At 43.4% G+C, this 24,438-nt stretch overlaps 2 protein-coding genes across 10 annotated transcripts in view; one reads left to right on the top strand and one right to left on the bottom strand.

The window, feature by feature from the left end:
* Positions 1 to 2,391, bottom strand: part of GIT2 (GIT ArfGAP 2) — a 50,739-nt gene extending 48,348 nt beyond the window's left edge. For all 8 annotated transcript variants that reach the window (XR_010918204.1, XM_067539441.1, XM_067539444.1 and 5 more), the window contains exon 1: positions 2,182 to 2,391. Coding sequence is in view for 6 of the 8 variants with exons in the window: in XM_067539444.1 (XP_067395545.1) it covers positions 2,182 to 2,233 (52 nt within the window). In the remaining 2 variants the exon portion in view is untranslated. The remainder of the gene's footprint in view (positions 1 to 2,181) is intronic.
* A 2,318-nt stretch (positions 2,392 to 4,709) lies between these two features.
* On the top strand, positions 4,710 to 24,247 carry ANKRD13A (ankyrin repeat domain 13A). 2 transcript variants are annotated; one of them, XM_067539437.1, is made up of 16 exons: positions 4,756 to 4,886; positions 6,893 to 6,949; positions 7,655 to 7,787; positions 7,955 to 8,079; positions 8,612 to 8,657; positions 9,405 to 9,548; positions 10,120 to 10,315; positions 11,612 to 11,678; positions 15,567 to 15,648; positions 16,503 to 16,561; positions 17,783 to 17,913; positions 18,678 to 18,835; positions 19,667 to 19,780; positions 20,613 to 20,773; positions 21,226 to 21,293; positions 22,187 to 24,247. In XM_067539437.1, exons 2-16 carry the CDS (start codon positions 6,899 to 6,901, stop codon positions 22,383 to 22,385), a joined length of 1,734 nt encoding a protein of 577 aa, XP_067395538.1. In that variant the 5' UTR covers positions 4,756 to 4,886; positions 6,893 to 6,898; the 3' UTR covers positions 22,386 to 24,247. The 2 variants fall into 2 exon arrangements, with proteins under 2 accessions (XP_067395537.1, XP_067395538.1); XM_067539436.1 differs by lacking the exon at positions 6,893 to 6,949 and having other exon boundaries at positions 4,710 to 4,886.
* Positions 24,248 to 24,438: the final 191 nt, after the last annotated feature.

Here is a 24,438-nt window from a genome sequence, read left to right as displayed (position 1 = left end):
TCTAAACACACACATTTCATTTTTACCCTCACATACTGCCTGCCTTGAAAGGCCACTCCTTTCCCCTCAGCTGTCCATCACCAGGGACATTACCACCAATCTTCCAGGCTCTCCAGCCCACAATCTGGGCGTCATCTTTGATTCAGCCCTCTTTCTAAACCCACACATCCAGACAATGCCTAAATCTTGCTGCTTACACGCATCCACATACTCCTAAAATCTGGCCCTACCTCTCTGTCCACAATACTAAAATTTTCATTCATATCTTCATCTGATCTTGATTACCTGCAAGTTCTTTCTCTCTGACCTTGTCTGCTGCAGTGTCACCTCCCACAATCTATTTAAATCACTGCTGCTAAAAATCTAAAAACATGTAATAAAAGTGACAGTCCTTGTTCAAAGAGCTTGTAATCTAAATGTTAGTAGCTGAGCCTCACATAAAAGTTTTGTTGACAATTTTGGTATTATTGTAACAACTCATATTTTAAACTTGAAACTGACAGTAAAGTGAAATTGTGAACTGAGATTTAAATAGCTCCCCCAATTATATATCCAAATAGCCACAGAAAGCTCACAAGGTGGTGGTCCAATATGCCCTTTCATTTCCTTTTCTGGAAATGTCACTGACTGAATGAGCTACAACCTCTTGTTTCTAGAGACAGTTCCTCAAGATGAAGAGACTTTAGCAAAGCATCATTTTAAAGTTTATAATTCTCGCTCTAGAGCATAACTGGAGAACTAAAGTGTCAAGAAATGAGACAGGAGCACTCATAAGCATCAACTTCATTTAAAGAAAACAATTTGCTTTTACCTAATAGTACTATATGTTGACATAAATAGGACATCCTTAACTCAGAAATTAGTTTTATAACATTACAGTTTGGGACTTTTAAGTTCATATTTTGGTAGGGCATGGAAAGAAGGTGGCCCTGTTCTACAACTGCAACTTTAAATGCTCTTAAAAGTTTTTTTGTAAGTGAATAAATAACTTATGTTTCTCTCAAGTCTGGATGGTGAATTGCCAGAATAACTCTTAATACTTTGCACTTCTACCATACCGTCCATTCATCCAAGGATTTAAAACTCATTACAAACACTGATGAGTTAAAGCCCATCAATGGTAGAGAACTATTATTATTATTCCCATTTCACAGAGAGGGGAGTGACACACCAAAGGTCACAAGAGAGCGAGTTAGCTAGCAGAACCCAGGTCTACTGATTTCTAGTCTTGTGATTTGGCCAGATGTCCCTTGCCCAAACTAGGAACTGTTTAAAACCATTTTCAGTGTACAACTGAGTTATCAAAAACCATTCCAGAAACCCAGTCTATATCACTATTTATATTCCAGTAGTGCGCAGGGGCCCCAGTTACTGTGCCCTGCACTCTATGAACCTGAAGACACAGACCCTGCTAAAAATACACCCCAGTTGTTTCAAAAGCCCATGTCCACACCAGAACATCAAACCACTCTCGCTGCGGCGACGCTTGACAACCTTGGCCACAGCCAGCCCCAGCCCGGGCAGGCGTGACCCTGGTTTTCAAACACAGGCACCTGGCGTGGTGTGCGGCCGGACGCGGGCAGGAGGCCGCGCCAGGGTGCAGCGGGGGGGGGACACGCTGGCCGTGGGGAGTGGAAACGGGGGCAGGCAGGCTGCAGCCCGGCACAGCACAGCACACTCCTTTCCCCACAGACGAAGGGGGCTGTTTCCTCGTCTGGAGAGCCGCGCTGCGCTGCCAGCTGTCAGCGGCCGGGACTGCACGGGGCTGGGCTCTCGCACTACTTCTGCACCGGGCTTCCTGTTTGCTGCCCGGCCCGGCCCGCCAGCCAGCGCCGCCAGGCCGGCCTCTTTCCGCTCGCTCCCCGCCGGCCCCCGCGGGGCTCGCCCCCCGCCCAGCGCCACAGGCTGCCCGGGCCGGGGCTCGCCGGCCACTCGGCCCCCCCGGGCCGGGGGGTTAGCGGCTGGCCCGGCCCGGCCCGGCCCGGCTCCAGGTGCAGCGCGGGGCGCACGGGCCCGCAGAGCCGCCGGGCGGGCGAAGGCGGGCACGGCTCGGCTCGGACGCCGGGGTCCCTAGGGGAAGGCGGCGCCCCCCCCCCCGAGAACGTCCTGAGGGAGGAGGCGCCGCAGGGCCGCCCATCCCCCTCCTCAGCCCCGGGCACTCCCCGCCTGCCCCCTTCCTACCCTGGGCGCTGCAGTCCGCGCAGACCTCGCTGCTCCTCAGCCGCTTCGACATGTCGGCGCGGGCGGCGACCGCCTACCTCAGCCTCGGGCGGGCAGGGAGGCGAGGGCCGCTTCTTCCCGCCGCTCTAACGGGTCCCAGTCCAGACACTGAGGAGGAGGCAAGACTCCCGCACCGCCGCCAGAGGGCCGCACCACGCAGGCGTACGCCAGCGCCGCCCGCTACGTCGCCAGCGCCATTCACCAAGCCCCACGCCGCGCTAGGCCGCAGAGAGACAGGGGGACTGTCACGTGACGGGGAAGCCGCCTAGGCGGCAGCCGCCATCTTAATTCCTGGCACGGACCAGACGCCTTCCAGGTCTACCGTATCCCTGGACATGCCAATGATAACCCATGCTTCCAAGGAAGCTCTGTGTGCTCTGAGCACAGTCTCTGACCATGCACCAGGCCAAGTCTCCAAGGCAAGGCTCCTTGTCCCCAAGGCACAGGGGCACCACCTCAGTGGCACCCTTGCTAGCATGGAGATAAATAGGCCGAGGGAATTGAAGTTAGTAAGGGCATGGGTGTCTGAGACCAGACTGGCGAATGGAAAAGGACAAGCTCACCCCCCTCATCTTTCCCTTCTCCTGGGTGATCTGTCTGCAGCAGGGAGTAGGCCGAGTGAACTGCAGTTAGGAAGGGTGTGGGTGTCTGAGACCAGACTGGTGAATGGAAAAGGCCAACTGAAGGCCAAGCTCACCCCCCTCACCTTTTCCCTCTCCTAGGTGCTGTGCCTGCCTTCCTAAGCAGGAGCACATAGTAAAGAGGGAGGAGAGCAAGGCAGGGAGGTTCTACTGTCTTAATTTGCCTTTGTCTACACAGCAGTGCCAAGCCCAACGGTTCAAATAGTATGTCAGACCCCAAAATCATGAGATTCAAAAAACAGCAATGATCTCTGGATTCTTTTTCTCTTCTGTTTTTTTGAGACGTTAGGGCTCACCTCGCTCACAATTTCAAGCTTTCCTCACTAGCCAGGAGGGCTAGAAACTAATTTGTTTCACAGAATGACAGTTGGGATTCTCATGTGTTCAGTTGTCTTCAAGAGCCGGGCCTTAAAGTACAATACCAAATATTTCACGACTTACAATAAAACTGTAAGTGTTGACAATGCTGGCACTGCTCCATTTCACCTGCCTGATCATTTGTTACCACCAGGTAGAAAGAAGGGTAGGGGATCCAACAGCCATCATGCTGTAGCATAGCAGCCAGTGAACGGGGGCTGGAAGGGGGAGGGGGAGATCTGCTTGCACATGTAGAAATCTGCACAACTGCCCATATAAGTATTAGCTGTCTCCCCCTCTGGCATCTAACTCCCTTTCTACTTACCGCTCTTGCAATCAGTAGTTATTTACTAATCTATCCATCAATCTAGCTCCATACTTACCTGTTTATCTAGCAGCATGCCCATTTATCTAGCCAGTTCGCTGTCTGTTGCCATCTTACTTTCAAGGCACCGAACAGTAAAGTATCTGAGTGCCATAAAAGGCTCCCTTGCTTTTCTCTGGAGCAAGGAGGCACCGGCCAGTGATGGAGACACAATACCACAGCCAATGGTCTACTCTGAACCAATGAGGCAAAAGGGCGGCGGGCTGCCCTCTTCCAAGATGGCACCCTGAGGGGTAGAAAGGAAGCTGCTGCTCTCTGACCCCCGCGTGTGTGGGCAGAAAGGACATCCTTGCTGCCCTCACCCAAGATGGCAGCCGAGACGGATTGGAGGATCACGCTGCCCTAACTTAAGATGGCGGCCGGGAGTCAGTGCGCGATACTACCCTCGCCCAAAATGGCGACTTCGGCCGCACGGAAGTGCTAGGGAAGGTCGCTCGCTCCCTCCCACTTGGCTAGGGAGCCTTCAGGCGAAACCAATGCCGTAGCGGGGGGGGGAAGAGCTCACGCGTAGTTATGCTCCGGGGATTTCCCACCTCAAGGCAATGGGCGAACCTGTGAGGTAGAAGGGTCCATCTGCCGGCCCGAGGGGAGGAGCGGTGAGGGGTGACTTCCCCCCGCCGCCGAGGGAGGAGGACCGGACCCCGGAGCGGCCTGGGGGGGGGGCCGTGAGCGTCCCCCGTTTCAGGAGCGTGGTGGTTTCTCCCGCCGCTTCCGTCCCTGATGTGAGACGTTCTAGGGGAGAATCAGAGATTCCCGGAAAGCGAGGGGCTGGGGTCAGGAGAGGGGAGAGGGCAGGGCAGGGCAGAGGCTGGGGCCTGGGGCCTGTGCGGGGGGGCAGCAGCTGAGGGGGCTGGGGGCCTGTGCGGGGGGGCAGCAGCTGAGGGGGCTGGGGCCTGTGGGGCGGGGGCTGGGTTTTGGCGGGGCTGTGTGGGGGGAGAAGCTGAGGGGGCTGGGGGCCCGTGGGGGGAAGGGCAGAAGCTGAGGGGGCTGGGGGCCCGTGGTGGGGGGAGGGGACCCAGAGAGTGAGGGGGGTGGGGCGCGGGTTGTGGGGGGAGCTGAGGTGGGTGGCCCCCGGAGGTGGTGGGTATCGGTGGGAAGGGAGTGGCGGGGTTGGATAAGGGCCCTGTGAGAGACGAAGAGGGGGAGATCAGTGGGGCAGGCCCGCCACAGGGAGGGATAGTGGCAGGATGAGCTCTCCGGGTGAGGCTAGCAGCAGGTTTCCTCTGCACGTCTTAGTCTGGAATAATGACTACAGAGAGCTGGATGCAGCGCTGGAAGGCAAGGTAAAGCGGATACCAGGCCAGCATATGGTGCAGTGACTGGTATAGGGGTTGTCCTCCTCTAAAACTGCCCATGGCAGGATACAGGACATGATGGGCTGATGATTAGATTCAGGATAGTAGAGATCATCTGCATGCATTTGTGTGTCCTGGGGATCTAGAAAGTAACCATCGCTTGGTTATATTTCTCTTTGTTCAGCTTTTTGGGCGGGGGGTTGTCTGTTTTTACATCTGTTTTTTTTTTTTGTGAAGGCACAGAGAATATACCCATTGTCATGCAACTTCTGAATATTAAATATCTGACTGTCTTTCAATAAAGCCAGTTTCAAGGCATTGAGACAGATACAGATGGATTGTAAACAACTCTGTAGCTGTCAGGAAAATTTTAGAAATCATTTGAAACAGGGCCAAAAGACAGGCAGATGTGACAGGCACTAATGCTTTTTGCCAGAAAAACAGCAAAGAAGTACCACTTAGCTGGGAGGGAAACCACTGCACAGAAAGGGTGTCAGCTATTGCCAAAGACAAACAAAAATTGTTCTTTATCAGACTGACACCCTCAGGCAGCCAACAGCCCATTGAAAATTGAAGGGTTTTATTTTTCTTTCCTCATGTTTTGTTGAGCTGTTATCTTCTCTACCCTAGCACTGATCTGGTGGTGGGATTACTGCTTTTCAAAGATAGTCAATGCAGTAATTTCCTTCCTTGTTAAAACACAAAGGAGTTATTTCAAGTGTAGTCCTCTGAGCTTCACTGGTTGCCTGAGCACATAGGAGCCCAGCTGCTTTGCATTTGCTAAGAATAATATAGAATTACAACTGTGATAGAAAATAGCTGATCCTCATGGCTCGTTGTAGAACAGAGAACACAAGAATCCAGCAGTCAGGCAACAGCCGTGGTAAAAGTAACAAGTGTTCAAAGAAAGGCAGTAGGAAATGCTTTCAAAAATCTGCATCAGAGCCCAAGCAACCAACAGTATAGCGTGCTAGTCAGACTCGGGTTACCAAGGTACTCTGGTGATAGCTGCTTCAGGAATACACAGATAGACCTTTGAGGTTCAGTAGTGCAGGCTACAAACTGGCAGAAGCATAGCCTGTTTGCTTGTATTGTGCCTGAGACAGTACTTGTTCAGCTAATGCTGCCTTCTGACACAAATCATGATGGTCATCCTCAGCTCCAGCTGTACGCTATGATACACTAGAATTTGCTGAAAGCATACCTTTGTTGTTTTTTGGAGAATCTTGGAATGCTGTTACTGTGTCTCTAATTCATATAATCTTCAGTCTGTACTAAGGAATTCTCTATACATTTTACTGAATCCTTGGTTGGAGTGTTTATCTCTCTCTCTTTTAAAGTTGTAACATTATTAAAATAGCCATTTGTAACTTAACAAAGATGGTTTTACTATCTCCATTTATTTTTATTGTCTGTATTCTAGTACCACCCACAGTGCATAAAGCCCTGCTTGTGCACACACATTGTCCTGTTCTGTGCCCCAAAGAGCTTACAATACAAGAAGGCAGGCAACATATGAAGGGCTGGAAAGACACATTTTATCAAGCCTGAAATGTCTCTCTTTTAAATGAGAGTTTTAAAATGCATTCTGGAAATACGCTTCCTCTTACATCTTCAAGACAAACTACTTGCTGGGTGTCTCAGATGCACTGTTGTAGGGATTGAAGGAAACTCTAGCCAGATACAGTCAATATGTGATGTGATAGATGGATATAATGTAGTTATAGGTTAATCATAGCAAAGAAATTGAGTTAAGATTGTTCCAAAGAAATGTGCTCTATTTTTTGTCACTGAAATAGGCATTGCAATGTTGGAGAAAGTAAAATGAAGATCATATGAGCTGCAGCATCTAATCACAGCACTGAGATGACGATGGTTTAACTCAGACTTTCTTTATGCTTTTTAGTTGGTGTTGTAAACTTAATGCTGTCAATAATCATGTTAACTTACTTTCCTTTCTTAGCCCACTATTGACTTTTCCCATTTTCCTTTAGTTATAGATGCTCTTCTGTTTCAAATCTCTAAAGCTAGTAGTGAAAAATATATGTAAGGTATGAGTACGTTGTGCTTGCATGTTTTGGATATTTGCCTTGTTTAGTTGCATTTCTTAGTGATTTGTAGAGAATGCACTCACTCTCCATTGCTCTGTGTATCAGTCAAGTTGATGCTTTTTTGTCATTTTCTTCCATATTCTCACCAAACAAAATACAAAATATGCAGTGTAAAGCCTGTCACCTGCTCTTGTGAATTTTTGCTGATTTAACGATATCTTCCATTATAGTGGCCACGTTAACGAGTGACTACCCATGGTACAAAATAAAAAGCATGGAGCTCTGTCTACTCCTTCTAAAAGAAACTGTTCATGAAGAATTGGGGGGGGAAATAATCTAGAACTTGGTTTGGTTTTGTTTGTCCCCCTCCCCTTTTCTTCCTCCTCACTTCCCTCCCCCTTTCCTGTCATGGTGACACTTACCTCCCTTCCCACAATCACTTTTATAGTGCCCAATTCTACTCCGGCTTGATTTCAGTAGGGAAGTATGATCAGGCTTTTAAAAAGGCAAATGGGCAATTCAGCAGTAATAGCAAAAATAAGTCATGTAAGATAAGTGGTTCCAAGCCATGAACTGTTTTGTAGGAATATTGAGTTATTATAGCTTATTGCTGAAAATCTTTGTTTTAACTGTCTTAAGTGTGTTCTGACGATTTACATTTGCTAGCACAGTTTCAGCATTAGCTAACTCTTGATTACTCACCAGGATGTTGATCAGCGTGACCCACGAGGTCGGACCTTGCTGCACCTTGCTGTTTCCTTGGGATATATAGAGTCTGCCAAAGTCCTCCTTCAACACAAGGCAGATGTCACCAAAGAGAATGCACAGGGATGGACAGGTAAGAGATGAGCTCAAAGGTAGTTGTGTATTAATAGCTTTCACCTTAAACATTGACAATTTAAAATCCGTCCATATAAATTTCACCTTAGGCCTATGTGATGTGGCTGCAGTGTTCACTTTGCTTTTGATAATATTAAACCTAGCCTGGGTTTGGGTGTCTTGCAGTTTTACATGAGGCTGTAAGCACAGGAGACCCAGAAATGGCACACCTGATTCTGCAGCATCGGGACTATCACCAAACATCTGCAACCCTTGGAGGGGTTCCTGAATTACTCCAAAAAATTAATGAGGTAATGCTTAGTGAGACCTGACCTGCATGCTATACTGGTCAGTTGCATCTGGAATAATTGTTAGTTTGGTTCCAGTTTACTTCAGTCAGCTACTTTAAAGTCAGGATGATGCATTATTCAGTTCAAAATTGTATCTATCAGCTCTATATAAACGTAGGGGAGACTATGGAGTTTTCTCTGTTTTTATTAAAAATCCCAGGTCTCAGAGTAGGATGGTTATTCTTTCTACGTCAAAGGCTGTGTTATGTGCTTCTGTAGTAAAATAACAAATGAAGAATAATTCAGTAGAAAACGATAGAGTTAGACTGTTGCAGAACAGTGTTTCACTCTGTGCCCATTAATTTCAATTAAATGAAAAATATCAGCACATTTAAATTCATACTTGTTGGTTTCATTGTGCTTATTATCAGGGGCATCTCAAAACCTCTACTTCCTCTTGTTTCTAAAATGTACATGTGATATGCTGTACTGAATGTTAATCTACTGTTCTCTCCCTCGGTGGTTCATTTGAAATACTTTGTTTCCACACTAGACTTCTGATTTTTATGTGGAAATGAAATGGGAATTCACTAGCTGGGGTAAGTTTGTTTTTTTTGGGGATTTTTTTTAATCTTTCTCACCTCTAAGTTTTAAGAATTGCTGAAATAAAAATAATGTTAGCAAAGAAACACTTGTAGAGCCCTTACTTTCTCCCAACCCATTTTTTTTCCTTCAACTCAAAGTCCTTTGTGTCTTGAAGATTCCTTCTGACCCACTTTGCCTTCTGCACAAACTACCCTTCCTGCAAATATCTGGGTTTTTTTTTTTTTTTAAAAAAGGAGCACTGTGATGAGGATTTTTCAAAGGACCGAGACATCCTTGGGAGACACATAAGTTAACATAGTGACCAAAGCAGTATGCATCAAGACATAAAATAGTCAGAAAACTTATTCCTTTACACTGCAAAATAGCATTGCAGGTGATTTCACTTTCTCCAAACCACTACATATTTAGTCATTGCATGAGGCAGGATACAAAATTGGATCAGGCCACTGGTCTGTTCCAGTGTTTCATTCCCTGCCATGTTCATCAATAAATCAAGAATCATCCTGATAGTCTCTCTGTACTTTATTATTTAGACATAGATTCATAGGTATTAAGGCTAGAAGGGAACATTATAATGATCTATTTTGCTCTCCTGCATAACACAGATCATAACATTTCACCAAGCAATTCCTGTATCAAGCCCATAACTTCTGGTTGAGTTTAGTCTTCCTATGCTTGTCCTCTTTTTGTTAAGGATTTTTATATTTGCACCTGTGCGTGTCATTTTGTTTCTTTTATAGTTCCACTAGTTTCCAGAGTGTGTCCAAATGATACCTGTCGCATTTGGAAAAGCGGTGCTAAGCTACGCGTTGATATCACATTATTGGGCTTTGAAAATATGAGCTGGGAACGAGGGAAACGTAGCTTAATTTTCAAGGGAGAAGGTAAATGCTTTCAAACATCTGATTTATTGATCATCAAATAGTACACAAATACAGTGAGAAAAATCCCAATGTTACTGAAAGGACACACACTGTAATTATAAGCTTTATTTTCACATGCTTTCACAGACTTATTTATACTGGGAAGTGCATTTTCTGGGATTTCAGATCGCTGGGTGAGGCAAAAGTGGTTGAATTTTCTGTTAAGAAAAATCTTCTGGAGCAAATATGAGTCATAAGAACATGCCTTTACCCTTTCCTCCCACCCCCAACAAAAAGCAGAAAGAAATCAACTGTATTTTTCTTCTTGGAGGCCTGAATCTTTATTATTAGAGTCTCTAATTCCACTATGCAAGATTATCAGAAAAATGACCTGTGCAGGCACACAGTCTGCTTGCAAATCCTTACAATGATGGTGGTAATCACTTAAAAAATTTGCCCTAGGCAAATGATTGATTAAAACTTTGCAAGGCAGCTTTAATCCTCATTTTAATCTATAGTGTGTGGCTTGGGTCTCTTCAAAACAAACCTTCAGTATGAAGTCTGTAGTCCATAAGATATATCCTTTCAACAGATACTGGAGGCTGGGCAGAATTAATTGAGATAAACCATGATGACAAAGTTGTCACAACAGAACGTTTTGAAATCTCCCAACAAATGAAGCGTCTGACCTTGGGCTCTATGACTCCAGAAAGAAAGGAGGTGGAAAGACGCCTTACATCTCCAATTATTAATACGTGCCTTGATACTAAAAATATTGCTTTTGAAAGGTAAGGTATTTAAGCTTCTCTTAATGAACAAATCCTCCGGAAATGAAATATGCAAGATTCATTATACTTGCAATATAGTTTTTAAAACCTTATATTACATATGTAAAAATAATATGGGGTGTAACCATAACTTCATATCTTGTTCTGTATAGACACTTTGACCTCTCAGCTCATTGCTTCCTGTTTTTGCAAACAATTTCCATTTGGTGTGGAGTCCATTTGCACCATAAGATATGGTTACCTATATTAGTAGGGACCATGTTATGTATTCTGATTTCAGATATGTAACAGTGGTTCCTAATAGGGTTTACAGCTTTTCTTGACTTATTCGTTCTACCCTGGCTTCAGCTCAATCATTTAAGTCTATAAGAATATCTCTACATATATTATCAATAGAGAAGACAGCGAACTACTTATAACCCTATTCCTCCTTTTGTTACATTAGTTTATCCAGGTATTTATTCTGCATGATCAAAGGAGCTCAAATGAGCCTTGCTTTCTCTAGGAAGCAACTCTACTGTGCTGCACATTTTTGGAGCATTCTGGAGTGCTATAAAGCAGTTGTTATAACTGTTGGAAGATGTGTGAAGGTTTTTTACTGCAAGGAGGAAGAGTTTGTCAAAACATGATGCAGAATTTTAGCCACTGAGGAACAGCAGTTATCAGAGCTCACTAATTGGTTTCAAAGATTTTTTTTTCCCCCCTTGAATACTAAGATGTACTTAAGGGGTAAAATTTTAAAGTGTTCCAGTTTTAAGATTTACTGACTTTCATTGGAACTTAAATTCCTAAGTTTCTAAATTGCTTTTGAAAATGGGACACAGGAGCATTTGAAAACATTACCTGATGTTTCATAGATCAGTGTTTCTTTGGCTCTACCAGTCCAGTTCTTCGATTGTCAGCCACATGTCGGTAGTTGAAATTAAGTTCAGCAAGTTAGTAGTGATTGTCTGGCTGTTCATTGTTCTGTGTGAAATGATGCAATGGTTTCCAGACACTCCCAACTCCTAGCTGGTAAGGCATTCACATCACAAGCGACAAGTCACACTTCATTGGTCTTACGCCAAAGTCTGAATGAGAGCAGAAATTAAAATACTCTGTCTTCATCCTATGTTGGAAAAGGCTGTTGGTGTTTTCAGGGACAGCTTACATTATTGATGCACCTTTTCTCTAGAGCTGTTATATCTGATACCTCTCAAATGCTATTCAGGTGAAATGTTGTTAAGAAAATCAGTGGCTTGGCGGTAAATATAAACCACAGATATATAGACAATCGTGGTGTTTAATCTTTATCAGAACTACGTCTGGATTTTGGGTCTGGAGGACAGAGAAAGCAGAAGGTGTTAATGGTTATGAAGCAAAGGTAAACATCAATTCTTTATAACTAAGATGCCTTATAGCTAATTGAATTGTAATTGTGATCTCCTGTATCCCCTGTGGTGCCTGAGAAAGGCAGAAGGGTATAACCATGAGAGAGTGCTCTCTCCGGAACCTGGAATTGAGCCCATTGTTTCTGCTGTATCTACATTCCTTTGCTGTCTATCGAGTAGCTGTGAAACCCACTAGCAAAGTGTCTCCATCTCCTCTAGTGACAGGTCTAGGAGTAGATAACCTTCTGCTCCCAGTTACTCCATTAAATCCATAGCACAGTCTGATACCATTTGAGCTAAAGATTCCAGCTCTGCTGATGACCAATATAGAGAGTCAATATATTTAAACATGAGGGAATCTTTTTTCCCCAATGTTAAGCTTTTCTAAAACTGAAATTGCATTACAAAAAGTTTTTAAAACCTTAAGGTTGCAAAGTCAAGCACTCAGAAGTTAGGAAATGCCAGAGTTATGGTCTCTGCAATCGTAATTTGTCCCTTTGTGCATATGCATGATGATTAGTCTATAAAATTACATGATGACATTTATTTTCTGTGAGATCTCTGCCTCATTCAGTGCACAAGATGGACTGGGCTCTGGGAATGAATCAGGGATGATGAATGATCTCCTTTTGTGAATAGAAAATCCTTGTTTCTGGTCTTGGCAAAGGCAGTCTTGCCCCACACACATTGGTTCAGAATGCTGCTGCAAAGATAATTTCCCAGCCCCTCAGTTTGACCATCTCGCCCCCATATGTTTGCACCCCCTCACCAACTCCTTTTCTCCTGCATCAAACATAAGCTACTTGTCTTCACTTTCGAGCCCTTTTCTGTCCTGTGCCCACCCCACCTGTCATCTCACTGCTGATCAGCCCATGGGATCAAAGGTACTATTGTCTCACCTGAGAGAGGTGGCAGGAGTCCAGGTAATGTACTAAAATGGTTTAAGTCCTTCCTGGAGGAAGCAACCAATGGGCAGGGATGGGAAACTGGAACCCTCCCTTGTGGAGCTGCACAAGGATCAATTCTCTCTCCAGTCCTATTCAGCATCTACATGCAGCCATTCAGTGATTTAGTCAGGCAACATGAACTCCAGGGCCAGCAATATGCAGGTAACCGAACTGTACCTTTCTTTCACCCTATGCCCATCCCAGTGAAACAAAGATGTTTTAGTGCTTGGATGAAATCAGCTCATGGACGAAGAACAGCTGGCTGAAGCTGAACGGCAGCAAGACAGAAGTTATGCTAGTGGGCAGAGGGAGGCGTTTTGAATGATTCACAGCCACAGTGCAGTCACTTTTGGTTGAAGGTACATACCCACAATAAATTAGTTCTGCTTTATAGCATAGGAGGCTCCTCGCTTCATCACTGATGTGAAGTTCTCACATGTCAGCATCTGCAAGTAACTGTTTCTACCATCTCCCATGGGCTAGGAGACTGGTGGACAGTGACCTGACCTCAGTTATTCAAGCCTTTGTCACCTCGTTTGGCCGATAGCCGCGCAATATACCTGCGCATGAAATTTTCAGTGCTTAGGAAGCTCCAGGTTGTACAAAACACTGCGGCATGTCTTCTCAGCAACACTGGCTATTGTCAACACATCATGCCCGTCCTTGGCGTCTTATAAAATATTCAGTCAAATTTAAGATCTTACCCTGAAAATAAGGCCACTCCTTGGGCTGGACTCAGGGTCTCTTAAAAATAACGAGAGCTCTGGGATGAAGACCACAGTTGACAACTCCACTTCTCTGGCACAATGTAACTTTCTACCATAAGGGTAAAATTCATCTGCAGGAGACAGAGATTTCTTGGGGTTGGTGCAAAACTGAGGAATGAACTGCCCCAGGAACTAAGGACCATCACAAACCTCACCATCTTCACTCTCCGTGCAAGGTGCATTTCTATGACTTTGCCGTCTCTGAAATAAATATAGCAGTAGGTGTGTGTAGTATAAAATAAAATCCCAAGCATAGTACTCCTCTGCACATACTCCTTCACCTAGGGAGAGGAGGAGGGACCAATTGTGTCTGTGATTAGTCACATTGCTGTAGGCACTCGGATATTATGGTGATGAGCATTATATAAGATCCTGTATAGAATAGAATCTATAGGACCTCGGCCCCATTTGTTGCTGAAGTTAAAAGCGGGTTCTGGTGAATGAGGGCAGGGAACTAACTACAAGAAAAGGAAAATATGGTCTCATGGCTAAAGCAGTTGAATGCCACCCTGGAAAATTGGATTCTATCCATGCCTCTGCCACAGAGTCCACAGCATCAGATAGGCAAGTCAAGTGAACAAAAATTTTCACTGGTAGTTGCTAATTGTTCCTCATTTTCGAATGCCTAACTTGATATCCGGGGGGGGGGAAGAGGGATAGTAATTTTTTTTTTATATTTGCAAAAAGAGCTGAGAACTCACAACTGTAACTGAGGTCAGTGGAAGAGGTGCTCTGAACATAGCACTTTGTAAGTACTCTTAGAAAATCAGGCCCTAGACTTCTGAAATTGAGCACTCAAAATGTGTTGACTTTTTTTTTTTTCCTGTGCTCTAGATCCCCATGTGTAAATGGGGATGATAATCACTCAGCTCACAGGGTTGTTAAGATAAATTCACTAATCTTTGTAAAGAACTAAGATACTACAACAAGAGCACCACAGAAGACACATTTTGAAATTCTAATTTACCTGTATTCAGTTACGGGTTTGGCAGGTGTGCGGTAAATAATGCAGTGGGCCACACGTTTAATGAGGATAAAAATAAGCAGGGAATAATTTCCCATTCAGTGAGCACTGTCCATCCTGTGGTGTGATAATGTAATTAAATTGTCTCATAATGTAAACACTCAAGGGGGGCAATTTAGAATTACCTTAATTCTGGCATATCTTAACTTCTGAGTGGTTGTTTGCACACTTATTGGTGGGTTGTCTGTTTGGTTTCTTTGTTAAAGTGTAATGACTTAAACCTATACAATTGACCCATGTAAAACTGAATTCATTTGAAGCTCTGGTATGGTCAAAAAATGGGCAATGTAAATGGAACCTCCTCACCCCACTGGTTGCTTGAAGTCAAACTAACAAAGTTTAAATCATATCAGTGCTGCAGAACCACTCCTGCACACCGGTGGGCGCCGGAGTTCCTTCTAGTTTTGCATAATCAGAAGAATCATCAACTAAATTCCATCTGCAGAATTTTATCAGTGGCTTCTTACACAGAACAAGCACAGTTTAAATTTTCTTCCCGGTCCCCCCTCCCTCAAAATTAGCATGTAAATGGGGGATCTGCACTTCTTCAGTTTAAAGTGCCCATCCAATCTTTCAACTGGAACAAACTTCATTAACAGGAGACCTGTCTGCAAGCACCTGAATCTTCTCCCGAGAGTTTCTGCAAGGGCTTGATCCAGTTCTCACTGAAGTCAAGGACAAAACACCTTTGACTTTTGCAGCTGTAGGATTGGGACTAAATGACTCCTGCTAGCTACTTTTCCTTTGTTAATGGATTCTTGGATAGATATTTTTATATTGATTCTAGCAGCTTGCCCAGCAGATGGCTGTCTAACTCAGCATTAGCATGAGACTCTGTCAAGGTAATGACGTAACAATACTGATGTGTAACATTTTCAGCACTTCATGGAAAAAACAGCTAAATAGGCAGCTCACACAATCATGTCTCACTGATTTCTGATATGTTAAAAATGAGCAGATTCTTGCTTCTCCCCTCTCCCCTGCCTCTTGGTTTAGATTTTTTTATCTTGTTGCTTTGGGTATCTTTAAAGATGCTGCTTTTCTGATCTTTTTTCATAGTTGTCAGTGGGCTCCAGTCTATGGCTGGAGCTGTTTGGTGCTATGGTAAAACACATGATAGATGATGATATATCTTTTTTAAAGGTCTACGCGGCAAACAATGTGAATGTAGTCACAAAAATCCGAACAGAACACTTGACAGAAGAAGAGAAAAAAAGATATAAAGGTAAATTTCTATAGGTTGTCTGAAACTAAATAGAACATTGCATTAAGATCTTTCCTGCAAAGAGGCAGGACGTACCTTTGTACACAACACATGCAGGGTGCAGAGTAACCAGGCAAGTTACTCTGACTTGCCTTGAACCTGCCCTATCGAATTCCAGCTACTAGGTGTACTTGAGCTGGCTTATTACTTGGCTCGCTGAAGTTCTAATGTACGTGTGAATGATTCTGTGTAGTTTTGATTCTTTCTATTGGAAAAAGGTGTTTTGAAAGTAGTGTCAGTTTTTCCTTTGAAGCCCGAAAAAATGGTGCCCCCCACCCTGGTTTCATTTTCTGTCCCTGCACATTCCCTGCCCTAAAAGCTTCTGTACCTTCGCTTCATACTTATTTTACCTTGGCTAAAACTATAAGATGTCTGCATCATTTTTTGTACACTTAATTCTGGGATGCATATTGAAATAATTGTAGACAGTGGAAGCAGGCCAGACAGTAACCTTGTATGTAACCCTGAGTGTGGTTTTCAGAAAGAGCCAGAAGTGAGGCATTGTAGACGATGGTAAATTTTAGATGCCCCTAATGTTAAGGTCCTTAAAATCATCATCCCTGTCGTCTTGTCTTTTACCCATTCTTATATTTTGGGCCTATCTAGCAAAGAGTTTGTAGAAAACCAGCCTCACCACAGTTGTCACCCACTGAATGAGCAGTGCAAACAAGGCCATCCTCTGTCCACCTTCTTCTCCCTGTGGAGCTAGGGCTTCCCTTGTCTCAGAGTCTGAGTGGATGCATTGCACTTCTGTGTTGTTTAACACTGTTAATGAGCCTATCCTCCCCCTCTTCTCTTCTCCCTCCCCCCACCAGCTGACAGGAATCCACTGGAATCTTTTCTGGGGACTGTGGAGCATGAATATGGTGCTCAGGTGAGTAAAATGCTTCTCTCTTCACTGACTTGAAAGCCAGTCACTGCCACATTGAGAAGTAACACTAATGAGTTGTGTATCTTATGGCAAACGTCATCAAAACTCTTTCTTCAATTATAGAAAGGTAGTTCAAACGCTGGGTTCTAGACTTACCCAGGAGAGTTTCAATCCCTCGGTGTCGTGTCCTCTCCCCCCCGGCCACTGGGAAAACTATTGCAGTAAGAGGGTAATTGTACTTTTTGAAGACGCTCAAGACTGGGGGAGGTTCACAGAATCTGGAAGGAAGTGTGGGAAATGGGGCTGCTGGAGTGAGGTGAGAATCTGAGGGTTTGCCAGGGGCTTCTGATTTTACCCTCCCCCCCCCCCCCCAAATAAATAAATAAAAGACTGGAACGTCAAATGTACTGAAACAGCAAGCTACAGACCTGCAGCAGCTTTGGACTGAAGGTGCGATGTTTCAGTGGGGACCCAGCAACACAAAGCAGTGACACGGGGGGTACAAATGCTGCTGCAGAAGCAGCACGTTAGCATATAACAATTTTGAGAAATGGGAGGTGCCCTTGGGTTCTGGGCAGAGTGTGAATTATTGATATAATCAAGCCTGTTTAAGAGAAGATGCTCTTACATCTGTACATGTTTAAAGATGAATAGGTAATGGATTCACCAGCTGATGGCTCTGCCATGGGTGCTGCTGAGGATCTTTCATGGGATGATTAGGTACTTGGCCTTCTTGGAATTTGAAGTTCCCAGCATAATACTGGTTTCTATGAATAACGTAGAGTTTAGGACTGCTTCATTTTATGTATGCAGTGTTGTTGTAGCCATGTCAGCCCCAGGATATTAGAGAGACAAGGTGGGTGAGGTAATATATTTTATTGGACCAGCTTTTGAGCCACACAGAGCGCTTCTTCATAGTTTCTAACTTTAAAGTATTAAATCCTCACACCATTGTAATTTGGCTACATTTTTGGGGATAGACTCCCCTGTCTTTATAAAGCATTGTGAGATCTGGAATCCGGATGAAGAGTGCTATATTAATGTCTAGATCTGTCTTTTAGTCCGTTGTATCTGTGTGGTTGTTTCACTACGGGCTTCACCTAAATTGAAAATGAACTGCTTTATGCAGTTGTCCTTTAGATTGCACCAGAATATGAGATACCATCTGAAGCTTTCTTTAGGAGGGGCTGATGGCTACCTATTACGTACTGTTTATTCTTACAGGACCTCACAACAGAGTGTGCCACAAGGAATAACCCTACAGCCATTACTCTGGAGGAATACTTTGACCCGAAGTTTGATCTGAAAGATAGGGACATAGGAAGACCCAAAGAAGTCACTATTAGAACACAGAAGTGAGAAACGTTAATGTATAATTTGAAATGGTCTTGTCTTAAACTCTCTCTCTTCCTATTTGATGTCTACCTGCTTTGAGTCTCCTCCAGTGTTTTGCTTTTAGAAATCATATTGTAAATTTCTAATACAATTCACTTTATTCAGTGAGCGGGGATTGAATTAAAGTTGGCATTTTCAAAAGCACTTAGTCTTGGCCTTGCTATGCTCCCTATGAAACCAGTGGGAGCAGACTTAGGCTAATGCTGAGCATTTCAGTAAAATCCCACCCTTAATACAAATGAATGGTGCCAATCTGTCAGAGGGTTCTGGAGGCTAAAGTTTGTCAGCAAGCCAGACGTAACGTGGAGAGAGTCAGTATTAACTGCTGCTGTGCTGTGCCTCAAGTCTGAGATGCACGTGCAGTTCAGTCTTGTGTGTGTGGCTGATCTTCAGCCTCTGAGACCTCCAACCAGGGTGACAGGTTGGAAGTTTGATTTCTGTGATGCACGTCTCTCTGCTGTGAACTGGACCTTCTCACTGAATGCAGTCTAAGCTGTTCTTAGATGGTGGTTATTCTTGGTCATTACTGCTTACGTGGGTTATAGTTCATCTAGGCCACTGGTTCAAAAAGCAGCTTTGTATCCCAGAATGCACCAGAACTGTATAATTCATTCTCCAACCCTAGTGATATTGTCATCAAATAACACTGTATGCATTTTGCTACATATGTAAGCGCAAAAGTGCAAACTCTTCTAATATCCTCTTGTGTATCTCACTGTCACAGGTTTAAAGCAACCTTGTGGATGTGTGAAGAATTCCCCCTCTCTCTCATGGAGCAGGTCACGCCAATCATTGATCTGATGGCCAGAGCGAGTGCTCATTTTGCTAGACTTAAAGACTTCATCACTTTGGAATTTCCACCTGGATTTCCTGTCAAAATTGGTACTGTTCAGCAATCTTTTGCATTTAGACTTTCTTCATTTCCATTTGCTTCTATTGGTGTTCTCCAACTACAGCACAACAGTTTAAAAACATGGACAAAAATTAAAATAGCTCATTTCCTAAAAATGCCACCTGTCTTCATACCCATCTCCCAATCAGAGACCCTGGGGAAAAATTGAGTCTTACCATGTATCCAGATGGTCCTTCAATCTAAGCTCTGAAGGACCAAGGGAAGTGAATTACATGGGCCAGGAACCTCACTAAGAACTAGCTATTGCTAGTCTCTTCTGTGCCTTTCATAACTGCAACTGCTCGAGTATCTCAAGAGACCACTACTCCTCCCAGAGCTGGGACCCAAATCACCGGGGCTTTATAGATCAAAATCAACATCTCAGACTTAACTCAGCTGACCACTGCAGGTCAAGAAGCGATGTGTGATTTGGTCTCTTCATGGAGCTGTTGCTTCATAAAGGGGCCACTGCTGCATTCTACACGAGCTGCAACTTGCAAAGGGCGTAAAGGTGTGTCCCTGTGAAGAGTCATTGCAGTGATCGGCAGCTGGTGAATGGGGGGAGGTGGATTGGCTGACTTCTCTATAAATGTAATGCTCGTCTCAAAACTTCATCTGCATGACGTTAAGGTTAGGACACAGACTAACACTGAGATTTGATTCTGTGATAAAGCGAGGTGCCGTTCATCGTGCAAGCTACATAACGTCTGTGAAATGTATCTTCTTAAGCATGTATAAAAACCATTGCTGCTGCTGTAACTGTGGGAATGTATGTGGCTCTGCTGTGTCTTACAGAAATCTTGTGCTACTTCCATTTACAGAAATTCCCTTGTTTCATGTGCTGAATGCGCGAATTACATTTGAAAATGTTAATGGCTGCAGGACAGCTGACGAAACTTCATCACAAACTGTTCAAGGTGCACAGTGTGACTTGGGTAAGAAGGTGTAAAGCTCTGGTGGGTTTATGCGACAGCGTTTTGTGTACTTGCTACCTATGGGATGCATAGAATAAAGCAAATCGTAGGCTGTATACAGAGCTGAACATGAAGAGACTACATACTGTAACTGATCTGGAAAGCCATATGTGTAGTGAAATATCGAAGTGTCTGCAGTGTGTATTCAGCAATCAGATGAACCCATTCTCACTTCAAAATCCCACTCAATCGCCTATTCAATGTTAACTTATTGGGTACCGGAGACTAGTGTTCTTGCTTTTATTGTTTATCTAAAACCTATGTATGTGAGAAGTACAACGATAAATCATTGTCAGCAATGGATTCGCTTCCATGCATGTATAGAAAGGGCTACCATGCGGAGGGTGTGCACGATAATGGGAAACATTGCATATACATAATGCATTGCTCTGTGGGCTTCTGACAAATTGTTCTGCTAGGAATCAGCAACCTTAGTGATAGATTGGCTGCACTTCAGTGTTTCTTAACTTTGGCAAACTTGCCTCTCTTGCTGTTGTCTATCAAAGTACAGTGTAGCCTGCTTAGTTCTTTGGTGCCACATGTTGGCTTTCCCTGCTAAAAAACTTGCTTCCACCATGTTCATCTATGTTCTATTTATTCCTGTACTTTGGCTGCTACATAGGCCTCTCAGCGCTGCATTCACGTAGGGTGTATGTATTGTGAGGTGGTTTGTGTGAACTTGTGCTCTTGTTTTGACTTATTAATATTAAATGAAAGTGGACTTTGGGAGTTGATTTTGTGGATTAACAAGCTGTAAGTGTACAGTACAATACATCTTTAACTATATTTTTAGCTTCTACAGCCTCTAACTTTGAGGTTGACCCGTCTGTGTTTGAGATCCCCAAATCTTACCACACTCAGGATGATGGTAGGAACGTGCGTGTGCAAGATGAAGATAATGAAATAATGCAGTTTGCTATTCAGCAGAGTTTGTTGGAGTCCAGTGGGAATAAAGTAAGTCTGTACTGCCAGCTGTTCAAAATTCTTTCTTTATCTAGAAAAAGTGTAATATGTCTCCTTTTCCCTCAGTCCCAGTTTTGATGTGGAAAGATTTGCCAGGCTTGTTTAAAATGAAGTACTTGTTCACCAAAGTAATTGTACACCTAATACAGAGTTAATTTCTTGATTGAGCTTTATATTATCTACCAAAGCGATATCTCTGTATTTTAACATGAGCTGCATATAGCAAGACATGTCTCTAAACTCATACCGAGGTAGTTATAGCTCTTACAGGAATGGATGACAGATCCCTATAGTATTGCAGTTTTCAAAAGAATCTTAACACAGAAAGTATTTGAAACTTTTCATAGCAAATATCAATAAGATATTCATGTACAACTTAGAAATTACTTTCAAATATGACTTGCATTGCTAATTCCCTAATCACTGTGGCATTTTCCCCCCAGGAAGCCTTAGGAATGCACTCCAATGGAGCAGTTGCTTATGCACAGGACTTTAATATACAGTATCAAAGGTAATTTCAATTTTCTAAAATTCTTAAACATGCTAGGCCAAATTTCTGGGCCAGTGTGTAAATACCTCCTCCAGTGACCCACAGGAATGCTGCACTTTCTATATACAAGTAGGAGAGCGCCCAGGCATATGAGGCAAGGTACTCCATAAGAATAGAAGCCCAGATCATTTACTTTGTGGTCCTGCTACTCTCCAAGAAGACCCTCAAATGAGTCTCCTTGTGTAGTAGAATACGGTCTTGCTAGCTCAGTCTGAGGATTGGAATTTGGGTTTCTTTGACCAGCCCTTTGATCATCCTCTAAACCAAAGATCCTTTACCTAGAGAACCTTCAGTTCTGGTCTTGCTTTCTTCTGCAACAGCTGCTAATGTGATCCCCCTAACAAGCTGCTTTGACCCTTATTTACCATTCGTAGGATGCTTAAGGAGAGTTTTTGTTTCTTCCCAAATGTAAGTTACATGTCCTTACTAATGTAGGAGCAAATTTTTAATGACCCTCTGAAAACAGGCTGCAGTATTTGTAGATTCTTCCTCTTGCAGATGCCAAGATGCATTTGTGCATGCATAAAGAATGGTATCACACCGCCTGCTTTGTACATACAGATGGCTGTGCTTATAAACTGAGTGCCCTTCCAGAGGCCTGAAAAGTCAGCCATCAGTGAGCTGATCTTTGATAGCCGGCTCTCAGGAGCTCTCAGAGAAAAATTGATTTCATGTTTGGAAACGTCATGACTACTACTCCTTCAAAGAACACAATCCTCTCTGTAACTCTCCTGGGCATTGCTTTCTTTCCCTTCAGCAAAGGGAGGTTATCTTGCAGTTGGAGAGTCACATCACTCGAAGTAAAATGGGATATGTTCCTCTCAGCTCTTGAAACTGTGTTTCTCTCTCATCAGGGCACTTCAGGAGAGCTATGTTATGAATTCAAGTAGTCCACCCTCTGGCACCCCAAGTGAGTCTTCCAGTTTTGATAAAGACTTGCAGCTTGCCATGGAGTTATCTGTCAGAGAGCAGCAGGAGCAGGAGAAACGGCGTCGTGAAGAGGAGGAGGAAGAATTTCAACGAGCTTTGCAGCGCTCTCTCACAGAAAAATAGACTCCTTCCGGGATGCTCTGAAATAAGTGACTACGTGTATAAGACACCGAGGGCTGCAGTAGCTAGGTGCCCGAGGACCACTCTTGGATTGCATAAGTAGAGGACATCCAAGCCACCTTTTAATTGTCATCTTTACCATAGAAATGCAGTCCAGAGATGCTACAGCTCTCCGCATGCAGTTCTCCATCTTGATCCAAGTGGCCTGGAGTATTGTGTGCAGACACCTGCAGTTTCTACGGACTGCAACCGCCATGATTAAAGATGCAGGCAGCTATAGAATTCCAAGATCTACATTTGGCTCCCAGGCCGTGCCTTGTTCAAAAATTTCATAAAGGGGAGGGAGAGAGAGAAATATATTAAAGAAGAACTGCAAACGTTGCCTGGGTTCTGTATTTTGGAGCACAGCGACATTTGAGAACCTGACACGTAGGGAGTTCAGAAGAGAAACTTCCTTATTACCTACCAAAGAGATATTAATCTATTCAGTCTTTTCTAATAACTGAATGCCAGTCACTGTTTTGTTTCCAATTAGGGAGGAGAATGTGTGAAGTAGTCTTTCACTCCAGCAAGTGTTTCTTTCCCATCAGATTTGGGTACACATGGCTTAAGGATATTTCCTCTTTTCTATTCCTGAGCATTTAAAGTGGTTGATTTTTAAACTTGAAGAGTTAACCCATGCTAGAGGTGCACTCAAGATTAAACGAATGCTCTCTGACCAAGGGCAAAAAAAATAGCTAATAGAAGTTTTTTACCTTAAAAAGGGACTACCTGTTAATTCAAATAAAAGGTTCTCGGTGATGATTCAAGACCAGCTAGCTCTCACAATCAGAGGGCAGCAGGAAAATACATAAATGAAATAGGTGCTTTTTAAAAAAAGATCAATTTACTTTTTTGTGAAAGAAATTTACACTTTACTTTGGAGATAGTGTGCTGAATTCATACAGAGATATTAGGTGAAATTTTCTTGTATGCCTGCTAGTAAATAAGTTCTACCATCTCAAAGGGAAATATTAATACTGCTTTTTAAAAGTCAAATGTACATCCTTCATGTGAATATGTATTTTTTTATCTAAATCTTTTTATTGATTTTTTTTTAAGACAAACCAATACAGTACAACTACACTCGTAAAGAATAGCATCGTTTGTGATACAGGAGTGTGTTTTAACCAAGGTCTCTCAGGTCTTCATTCATACTATATCGTTTTAGTTCTTTTGTCTGCATTTCAGTAAATGAACACAGCATGCATGCTGTGATTGTCAAATGCACTCCACCAGTACATACTGTACGTCCATAGGAAAGCCTTATTGCAGTGAAACAAATCACTAAGCAATTTTTCCTACTTCTTGCTGGCAGAAGTGCAATGAAACTTATGGTGCATGTGGTCTTATCCTGCATTTGATACTCAGGCAAAACCAAGGGCTTCCTCTGGCTCTGTGTGACATGCTATTAACCTGTATAATGGACATGATAGTAATCAGTAACGGTTGGTAATTTAGAACTCAAATTTCTACCGTATAATCATCCATTGTTTAATGTAGCAATCAGATTAAAATTCTTTGTATGCACACTTGTACCAATATAATGTGCCATTTAACTACACAGCTTGCATTTCATAGAACTATAATGTCACCCCTAAATAGTTTGTTTGGCATTAGCCACAACACTGTAAGTCACTTGCTTGCCCATAAGCAGCTATGCATTAGAATTATTGCTCCTCTCCTTGGAAAGAAAATTGCTGTAACTGTCACAGCTACCTAAAAGGGACGAAAGCCTTTTGTTGGGTTCTTGACAAGTTGTGAAGTAACAGATAAAATTATTCAGGTTTTTTTCCCTCAAGTGGAAATAAAGAGCATTTCAAGAGCATTTGTCTGGCATTCTCTTTACTAATAGATTAACAAGATCTCACCCTCCCAACAATGCATTTTTTGTGCTTTGGTCACCATAAACTAAATGTTCATTTGCTTCCTATTCTGTGAAGAATCCTTCCAAAGGGGAGTGGAAGCTGGGTTGGATAATACCAATTCATTCTGTTAAGCACGTTAATTGTATTCA

This window comes from Emydura macquarii, unplaced genomic scaffold (genome assembly GCF_026122565.2).
Source record: "Emydura macquarii macquarii isolate MOO-44397 ecotype Brisbane River unplaced genomic scaffold, CSIRO-AGI_Emac_v2 contig_554, whole genome shotgun sequence".
Classification (NCBI taxonomy): Eukaryota; Metazoa; Chordata; order Testudines; family Chelidae; genus Emydura; species Emydura macquarii.
Note: the sequence above shows the minus strand (reverse complement) of the source record. Positions and strands in the feature narration are given on the sequence as shown.

Excerpts from the sequence above, each read along its gene's own strand:
- ANKRD13A (XM_067539436.1), top strand. The coding sequence starts at position 4,791 with ATGAGCTCTCCGGGTGAGGCTAGCAGCAGGTTTCCTCTGCACGTCTTA. Across the intron at positions 19,781-20,612 it reads AGGTGCACAGTGTGACTTGG|CTTCTACAGCCTCTAACTTT; the intron begins GTAAGAAGGTGT and ends CTATATTTTTAG. Across the intron at positions 21,294-22,186 it reads TTTAATATACAGTATCAAAG|GGCACTTCAGGAGAGCTATG; the intron begins GTAATTTCAATT and ends CTCTCTCATCAG.